This window comes from Musa acuminata, chromosome BXJ2-3 (assembly GCF_036884655.1).
Source record: "Musa acuminata AAA Group cultivar baxijiao chromosome BXJ2-3, Cavendish_Baxijiao_AAA, whole genome shotgun sequence".
In the NCBI taxonomy this organism is placed as follows: domain Eukaryota; kingdom Viridiplantae; phylum Streptophyta; class Magnoliopsida; order Zingiberales; family Musaceae; genus Musa; species Musa acuminata.
The window spans coordinates 41,017,483-41,027,787 of record NC_088340.1 but is presented as its reverse complement, the minus strand read 5'-3'; the positions used below and the strand labels follow the sequence as shown (position 1 = coordinate 41,027,787).

At 34.5% G+C, this 10,305-nt stretch overlaps 1 protein-coding gene across 2 annotated transcripts; it reads left to right on the top strand.

Annotated features, from left to right (window-relative positions):
* Positions 1–4,188: 4,188 nt before the first annotated feature.
* LOC135580965 (uncharacterized) lies at positions 4,189–9,320 on the top strand. Of its 2 annotated transcripts, none has more exons than XM_065101036.1 (8): positions 4,189–4,423; positions 4,530–4,634; positions 5,784–5,870; positions 7,943–7,993; positions 8,077–8,170; positions 8,261–8,345; positions 8,446–8,624; positions 8,915–9,320. In XM_065101036.1, exons 1-7 carry the CDS (start codon positions 4,202–4,204, stop codon positions 8,600–8,602), a joined length of 801 nt encoding a protein of 266 aa, XP_064957108.1. In that variant the 5' UTR covers positions 4,189–4,201; the 3' UTR covers positions 8,603–8,624; positions 8,915–9,320. The 2 variants fall into 2 exon arrangements, with proteins under 2 accessions (XP_064957108.1, XP_064957107.1); XM_065101035.1 differs by having other exon boundaries at positions 8,893–9,320.
* The last annotated feature ends 985 nt before the right edge of the window (positions 9,321–10,305 follow it).

Genomic DNA, 10,305 nt, shown 5'->3' with positions numbered 1-10,305 from the left:
TTTGGAATAGCGTCCTGATGCGTGTTAACAACATTATGTCATGCATGATCGCATGTTCCCAGCATCTAATTTATTTAAATTTAAAAATATTTTTGAATTAAAAATACGATGTTAATGTTATTATCATATTGCATCTATCACCACTGCTACTATATTTAAACTTAATTTTATGGTAATACGCTCATCAAATTTTTATAGATTAATTCATGTTTTTTACTCACTTTTAGTGTGAGACTAAACATCACGTTGATTTGTCATGATACGATTCCATAGAATAATTGAGTTATTAATTTGATTAGCCCATAACTATGTAACATTAGGAAGGTGATCAATTTGGAAAAAGAATATCAAGTAGGGTTTTTAATTTCATACCATATTACTCGGTACGGGTGATAAGTACTTGTCTGTTAATTTATCAATATGTGAATCGTTTACTATTGTCTGATATCATATTTTCGACCTAGTATGGGGTGATACGGGATTATATCGAGTGATAACGATCAAAATTTCAACCATTATCAACTTGTATCGAGTGGTATCAATCAAAATAAACCATTATTGATTGATAACGATTTTCAAATAGTCAATTTTAATCTCTGGAGGCATCCTGAAAGATTTTTAAACCCTTTCCACTCTCCTCTTTCAATCTATTACACTTCGACACTCTCTTAAATTCTTTCAAACTCATTTTTACTTTCAATCTCTCTCTTATTGTCATATTTTCACTCTCCTAAATTTTACAAAGCAACGATTTATAGATTCACGATATTCAACCTACGATCATCATCACATTGATATACCAATGACATACGCTGTATCAATATATTATATCGTATAATCAATTTTATGATTAGGTCTGACAAGCATATCAAATTGATATATAGATACATAGGATCGATGATCCCAATCTATCATGAGGTCTATTATTGTTTTTAGTAATAGAATCAGGTATATCTGATTACTTAATTCATTTGAATCTTAAAGTTTAAGTTATATATAAAATAATCTAATAATTCAAATAATTAATTCAATATTAATGGAAGGACGATATGAAATAAATTGAAATTATGAACATTGTATAAGGCTACTCAAAGCCCGAAAAAAATATGATCTTATTTTTATATTAGTTTTACGAAAATATACTAAATGTATATTTATTTCTAACTCAAAAATCATATCATAATTTTTTTTTAATTTTTAGATAAATTTGAACTATATATATATATATATATATATATTTTTTTTTTAGATATATTGCTCCGTATGTTGGTATCATGCCGGTCGATATGATACGAGAATAAAAACTTTGATGTCAACAACTTAATTGATTTAGAAAATATTGGTTCATTAAATTTTAAGAGAACATTTTTCTTACATCATATATGAAATGGACATACTATTAGACCAATTAATGTAGTTTAAATAGTAGTTTTTTTTTATGATAGTGTATAGAAAGTGTTTATTATCCGAAAATACTATCATGTCACATATTAGTCTTCATTTAATCATGTGATTCATACCAACAGAGAAATCATGTGATCAAGATAACACCATGTTATTCGATCCCCCACTTCAAGCAGGAAGTACACGAGCCATCTGATCGATCTGAGAAGACAAAGAGACCACAAGAAACATAATTCATTGTCCGGATAAACAAATTGAAGCCACGAGAGAGACAGCATGGAACTCCGCAAGTTGTGGATGAGGCTACAGCCCTCACACCCGCAAGCATTTGCCTTCTTCCTCGTATTAAGAGAATCTCAAAAGAATGTTCGTTTCAGGCTTCCGAGACGAGCATGGAGATGGATGTCAACTTTGGTCCGTTGTTGTTGCCTGCGCTTATCATCAGCTACATCTTCGCTGCAACCGAAGGCTTTGCGCCATCAGGGTGGACGAAGGGCTTCGCACTTCTTATGGTGGCAGCGACGCCACCGGAACTACGGGCGAGGGAGTGCATCTCGTCAGGTGTTCGACGTATTGCATCGCCTATTCACCGTCGGCGGCGGAGACTACTTGGAGCCGAGGCTCATTCTTTATGAATGCGCTGATACCACAACTAATAATGACAGGTCCAATAATGATTCAACGACGAAGGAAAGATTATATGGATCTTTTCTTGGTGTCGAACTTTATGTAAGGCAATAAAAGACATCAACTAAATGTTCTGCGCCTTTGAGATTTCAAGCAAAGATTGAATGCAGATTGGCTGCAAGTTAGACACTAAATATCTCATTTCTTACGTATAAAATGCAGACAGTAAATGACCTAAGAACTCGTACGTGCCTTTAGGCTTTGGCTAGCATCTAGCTTTTCTTCCCAAGGCTATATTGTAGCTCTAGGATCTTGAGTGGAGTACCACTGCGTTTTATGGATTACTGTGCAGTAAAGTACCAATAATGCATTCAAGTCTACACACAGTGACATATGATCCAAACACTATGTCTCTTCTCTCTCTTCTCCCTAGATTATCGCGTTCTTTTCACTGACCCCATTAGAGGTGGGTTTGCGCCAATCTTTCCCTGCGAAGGTGCTTCCCTTTTCTTCCACAATGAAACCCAGCGTAAGCAGCAGCTTTCTCTGAGTAAATACAGCACACCTTTTGCAGCTTGTCATCAGGCAAATCTAATAGCCCAACAGCGACAGCAGCTCATCATCCATCATTTCTTGGCCTCTATATCATGTGGCACTTGGCAACGGATGAGAGACATGAGGCCGCTCAGCAATGAGGGCTACTCTGGGGCAGGGGATGAGCTCGGTCTCCGCAAGCAGTGGGAGGTCGACTAGGTGCGAGGAGCTGCTCTTCTTAATGAAGGAGAAGAGTGCACACTTCACAGAGGACTTGGCTTAAGGAGAAAAGCTTCTTGTAGGATGCTGTTCTTTCTCTCTTTTGGACACTCAAAGGGCTCCCTTCCTATGCTTCCAAACTCCCTCTCCCTCTCTTCCTCTCTCTCTCTCTCTCTCTCTCTCTCTCTCTCTCTCTCTCTGATGTGTATTTTGTGTTGGTGCTTTATTTGAAGCCATTGTTTCTGTACTAGTGAACTGTCCTGAAGCATATGTAGTAGATTATGGCTTCATAAACCATCATTTTGTTGTTGTTTTGATGTTTTAGCTTCAGTATTTGCAGTAACTTCAGATATGTCTTCATGCATGCATAGTACATGCAGATTGATAATGCATAGGAGTGCATGTATGTACCAATGAAGTACCACTCATAAATGTAGGGTTTGATCCTACAGAACTATTTACCACAAATTTAATCCAAATAATAATTAAGTTAGGGGTTTGACTAAAACTCCCAAGTACTACTACATTAGATTATATATGTATTGAACAAGTATATTGCATTGAACTTATTAGTCCCATCAACCAAGTGACTTTGTTCTTGATGCATTCTTAAACAAACAAAGGTTTAGATACTTACCTTATTTTATAACATGTTATAATAATCCATTTAGGCAGTGCATCAAATGTTTTGATTTGATCAGAAGCATAGGATCACTAAGATAAGATGTAAATTTTATAGCAGTGTATCTAAAATATTTAGATCAATGTCAATAAGTTATTGAGTATATCTATATCTTACTTTTATGTTAAGAAAAGAATAAATTAGAACATGAAGAAGAAAATACAAAATTGGATAATGTGTGCTTTGAAAAATATCTTATTTTTAAAATTTTACAAAAAAAGTAAAATAACCTAAAAATTATGGGTATGTACATCAAGAGCATTATAGTCAATTCAAAAAATATTTTTAAAAATAAAAAAGGAACAAAATCCAAGAAGATAATTATTCTTCCATAAAAAAAATTTGTTGATATATTATTTAAATTTTTAATTGATCAGAAACCATTACATTTTGACTAAAAAGTTCTGATATGTAATGAAACTTATGAACTTGCTGGGAAAAAAGGTGAGCATGACTTTTCTTAGATTTATTTCAGTTAGAAAATTGTATAGATAAACAAATAAAAAATGACAAAAAATTAGAATTACAATTAGGAAATGATATTGAATTTTAATTCACAATAAAGCTCTTACCGGATTCGGGTTGGATATGAATTTACCTGATACATATCATCTGGGTTGGGTTCGGACTTTGGGTGTGGATCTTGTATGGATCCGACCCAAATCCTACCTGACGACATTACCCTGGAGATGACTTCACCCGAGTCCATTACCCAAGTCCGATCGACCTCCTTCGATGAGTGGCGGAAGCGGGCGCAGCGACGATGACCCGACGGAGGAGGAGGACGACAATGAGGACGACGATGCCGCTTCCGCCTCATGTTCGCTGGTCCCATCACCAACAGCAAGCGCGAGCGCGGGGGCGAGCTCCCCCCGCACCATGACCACTATCTCTCGCCATTACTTCGGAGGTGATTCCTCCGCCGACGACCATGTTTTCTTCATCGATATTATCGAGGTAAGCAACTGACCAATCAACTATTGCCTCTTAAATAACGAGCATACAATTATTGCCGGAAAAGATTAGCTTCTACTTCTACCGTAATTGTGGGTTAACCCCGCAGAATATGCGAGAAGACTACGGGATGTTCGTCTGGCCGTGCAGCAAAGTTCTTGCCGAGTACATATGGCAGCATAGATCGCGGTTCTCTGGCGTCTCAGTTGTTGAGGTCCTCTTACCATTACAGTTTTTTTATTCTTTTGGTTTTTGAGAATTATTTGCTCAAATTAATTTATCTTCCAACTAGTATACTCTTCCTGCATCCTTTTTTCCTCGTTTGCTGCTGAGGTACCTAAGTAGAAGTTGTCATATTGGTGCACCTCTTGTTGGGCTTAGTGAAATGCTTCATGGCATTATTAGGTTTTGAACAACTGTTATATTCTAAAAAGATTTTATTTGGAAGGTTAACTTGTCAGATTTTAGATACACTTCTTGCTAGTATTTTAGTTCCTTGACTCATTTGGATTAAAAGGATGATGCCATTTTGAGCTAAAAGTTGAGATTAGGAGAATATGGAGTGTAACCAATACTTTTGTCTTGAAGAACTAACAAAATTTTTAATATGTTGGTAACTAGAAGTTTAAATATCTCCGAATTAGATTATTTCCTCTTTTATTCTTGAATCACAAGTTAGTTATGTTTTTCCTAAAATTTATGATGACCAGAAAGAATAATTTATTTTCGGTTATTAATGTTAGAAACTGTACATTGTATCCAATTTGCATAGCCGCTTTAGTGCTACTGCTTGCCCCAATTAGTATCTTTTGGTGCAAACTTGTTCTTTCTTTGTTCTTTGCCTGAGGACTGCAAAATATTATATGTTTTCATCAATATATGTATCTTATACTTTTTTTATAACCCCCAAGAACTGAGTTCTGCACATTAAGTCTGTCGTTTGGTTAGTAGAATATAAATAAACCTTAAGAGAATGTTGTTGGTCATCGATATCATGTTTCATTTTTGAAGAAAACTCATCTGTGTTCACTGTTCATCAATGGAGACTACAAACAATGGCTGCTGAACTGATAAGCATTGACTATTTTGGCAGGAATATACAATAAGATCTGCAACCTACATGCTTTGTAGGTAATAAATTATTGATAAATAATCACACAACCTATCTTCTCTTTCCATCTAATAAGTAGCTAATTTTTTGTTCTGGTATTTGAGTTAGTCTTTTGATGTTGGAGCTATATCCAGAACTTATTTTTTATCAGAGATAGCCAGAAAAGTTTGTGATAGTATTTTACGCCATAACTGATTGTTTCATGTCATTTTGTTTGTTGACCTTTTGATATTTTTCTTCAATACTTTGCAGTTAGGTGCCGGAACATCATTGCCTGGGTTGGTAGCAGCCAAAGTAGGGGCAAATGTCATCTTAACAGATAACTCATACCAAGCAGAGGTTTAGATTTTACTTTATTGATATTTCCATGGGCAAAACACATAAGTAGCAGCCCAGCTCCTTTCTCTCTGCTCCATTTTATCATTTTATCAAGAAAATGTTTTGGAAATGCCACATTACTAATTGCAATAATTTGGTGGTAAGATTACTTCACATGGAAATAATAGTTACATGGTTTTGAGTAAAAAAATTAAAGAAAAAGAAAATAGACACTCACTTTTTTAGAGGTTTCAATTTATCCATTAATTTAGTATTATACCTAGAGATACTCTCCTCTTTTGTAACAAACGTTCAGTTCCGTTTTGTAGTCTAATATAAGCATTAATATTTAACTATATTCTTCTGCTTGACTGGGGCCTATTTAGGTTTAGTTGCTGCAGATGACGTACATGTCTAGTGTGTGTAAACACTAATCAGTTAACTAGAATATTTCTCAAAGGGTTCTCAGGTATGCTAAATTTATGTCATTTGTGAAATACTATAAAAGCCACATGTTAACCTTTTAAGAATTGTTTTCCATAGCAATCCTCTTATGAAATCTTCAAGATAATTTAGCTTCCAAACTCACAAATGGGTATATATTCAGGATTGATATCTGATGTGCTCATGGTGACCATGGATTTCAAAAACAAGATGGATCAAATCAAATCTGACAATAAAATAGCCTGCAGTTATGAAAGGAAACAAAATACTGCAAACTGAACCTAGAAAGATTGAGCTGCTGTACTTCCACTTCATGGCAATAAGGAACCAAGACTATTCTTAGATCATCGCTGAGATTTTATAGAAATGAGACTTAAGAATAAGAAGGTGGCTTTCTTATTCATGCACTTTTCACTTGCTGAAACTCAAGGTTGTGATGATGATAAAAAGAATTTAGATATTATTCCATGGTCAAGCCTTCTGTGAGAGAGTAAATGGTATTTGGCCATTGTGATCAATATTTGGAGAACTTTATAAAGTAAGAGCTTGTTAAGTAGCAGGGGAGGCTTGCAGGCAGAGAATTCATTAACTGGGTGCCTTTGATCAAGAAAATTTCAGATGGGTATACCTTTATAGAGCAGAAGTTAACCACTGAAAAAAGATGAGCTTTATTTATGGGAGTCGTTAAGGAACACTTGAACTAGAAAGGAGTAACTGGAAACTGTAAACTGAGAGCTTATGAATATGGAACTAGTTTTATGCTTCAGTTATTCTCATTAATAATTCCACACTAATTGATCTCTGTGTGACCATACTGAAAACTATGTTATTGGTGGTTTATGACCTGATAGTGTTAGAGGAACAACAAGTTGTTAAATATATTGATGGTCAACCAGTTGATCCAAGATGTTCCAAGCTATAAGCTTGATGGGCTGTGTTTGAGGCTTTCAAGTGTTCCCTGCTACGGTAAAGATTTAAGATCAGGGACACCTACGATCGAGTCTCTGATGATATTAAACATTATAATTGACAGACCTCAGTTCTTACAAGCATGCTTCAAGTAAAGCATCTTATATTGTGCCTTCCATGATAAGGTGAAAATGAAGTTCTCTCCAATTTGAGAAAAGGATGATGCAACATTGATTGTATTTGATGTCAGGGAGACTATAGGAGTGGCAAAATTTTTCAAATGACTTTTAGCATTGCACGTGAGACCAAATCCAAGAAGCTTATATAGTGGTACCCTTCCTGTATCCACAAGTCCTTTTGTCCCATGTTGTTTTAGTGCCAAACTACATTCTGTTTATCTTCAAAATCCTGCTTTTAGTAAATTTTGCTACATGACAAAATAAAATTTCTTTTCTCCAGGTCACTAAACAGGAAGCACAACTAAATTTTGCTACACTTTCTTCATTTTTGTTGCTTGGATTTTCTTAGATTTATTAGGAACATCCGATACTAAGATTATGAAATACATTTTTGGCTTTTAGTGTCTAGCAAGAAGACGAGGATAATAATTCAGCTACAGAATTTATGTTCACTCATATTTTCCTGTTTATATAACTTAATTATCATTGTCAATGCATCAACACTATTTGGTTATTTCTTTTGTATACAGTTTTTCTGATTGTGATGATGGGGGCTTGCAGGTCCTGGACAATATGAAAAGGATATGTGATTTCAACAAACTCAACTGTGAAGTAAATTTTAATCTCATAATCACCTTTTATGTGGTAATGGTTCTTTAATTTGCTATCGAAATGTTTTTTTGTTATGTCTGAAGATATTGGGCCTCACATGGGGGGAGTGGGACGAGCCTATGTTTAATTTGCATCCTCAGATAGTGCTTGGAGCTGATGTTCTTTATGATTCAACTGGTAGGAATATGATTGAGCGCACTAAAAGCAGTTGGCTTCTTTAAATTTTGCTTAGTACATTTGAAATATATATGGCACTGTCTTCTGAAGACTTTGATGACCTCTTTGCAACGGTGGCTTTTCTTCTGGAAAATTCTCCTGGATCAGTGTTTATGACAACGTACCACAATCGAAGGTTTTGGCCTCATCTTTCTGTGTTGCTAAATTTTGCATGGAGGTGTGTGTTTATAGGACAACATACTGTAGTAACTGACAATGAATATTTTCATGTACAGTGGTCATCACTTAATTGAGTTTTTGATGGTGAAATGGGGATTGAAATGTTCAAAACTTCTCGATGGCTACTCTTTCATGCCACCATGCAAAGCTTGTTCACTCCAGGGCAATATCCAGTTAGTTGAGATTACCTTGGACAAGCAGTTCTCCAGATGACGATAGGCAGCTGGCAGTCCAGGTGAACTTTAAGGAAAAAAAATGTCATTTTTGATATCATTGCCTATTTATATCCCGTCCATTTTAAGTTATAACAGCTGATTTTTAAGGGAAAAAAGCCATTTTCCATATCGTTGCCTATTTATATCCCATCCATTTTTAAGTAATAACAAATGTTTTTTAAGGAAAGAAAAGCCATTTTTGACATCATTGCCTATTTGTATTCCATCCATTTTAAGTTATAACATTTGCTTAAAATTCTGCTTAATTTGTTGACATGATCTGAGCAGGTGGGAAACCAATCTCATCCAGCACCAATTGGAGAATGATCAACTTGGTTGAAAATGACCGGTAGTTGACATGCTGGGCAAAAGCTCCCCAAGGACCCCATTTTCTCAGGCCAGAATGTTCTATTAACAATATCATCAAGAGAAATCCTCTACAAAGACTGCTCATGCATGCCCTAAGATTTCTTTTCACCATGAAGCAAGGAAGATCGAGGCATTCTTATGTGCAGGCTACAATGTGTGTTCTACCTCGAACCAGTTTGTCAGTGCATCTTCCATAGTTTTCCTTTTTTTTTTTTTTTTCTTTTTTAGGTCTTTTGTTGCGATAAATAATGTACTTGTTCTTTTCAATTAGTTGTCTACATCAAGTTAACAAAAAAAGTCTGTGTCTGAGATAGATCATTTTTATTATTTGTTGATTTTTTAGGTTATTATTATTATCAGTAGTACGGAGTTACAAGTAACACAAATCGTTGTTACTATCACAAGAGATTTTGGAATATGATTTAGGACATGTGGTACATATATATTGTAACCAGAGTCCAACCGAAGCTTATTCTGATCTAAATTAATTTGAGGGTTAATTATATATTATTTTTTTATAATTAATTATCTTTAGTATGTTAATTTTTATATTTTAAAAAATTACATTCTCATCAAATTCCCGAAGGACCCTATGAGAATTTAGAAGTTTCATAATTTAAAAGTTTGATGGTTTGATAGAGAAAAAAAATCGAATGAAATAATTTTGAATATAGATTTATTAGTAAAATTTTTTTATTTTACTCAAGTTGGTGAAGAGCAATGACATGATATGTGCGTCATGGTGGAAAAATATAGTTACCTATATTTCCCGATAAACCTATCTAATATTAAAATTATTTCACATGTTTTTTCTTACTTTGTTCATGTCAACAAATAATTCAAAATAAAAAATAAACATCTAGGTTTATTTATCATAAATCGTCAACAAGAGGTGAGGGTCGCTCTATATTTGTGTTGATGTTGTTACATTTGCCAAGTGGCCTTTACCTATCATTGCTCTACATTTGCATCGATAGCAACGTAGTTGTCAAGCAGTGAAATGATTGCTTAGTATCTGCGTCAACCGTCGATATAAATGCAGAGCAATGAAAGAGTTGTTCGGTAATTGTATTGACGTTAACGCATATGTAGAGTTGCCATCACTTACAAACATTCATAACAGTCATCCGTGACTTCAACGATGTTGTTGTCCATCATCACCGTCTAGAATATTAAAATTATATTTTTGTCAATGATATTAAAATAAATATGCCTAAATATTTTATTTTATAATTATAGGATATTAATGTAACTTTTTAAAATATAAAGATTAAGATATAATTAACTGCCACGTAAACTATAATCTGAATGACGTGTCAGATAAGGTTGACT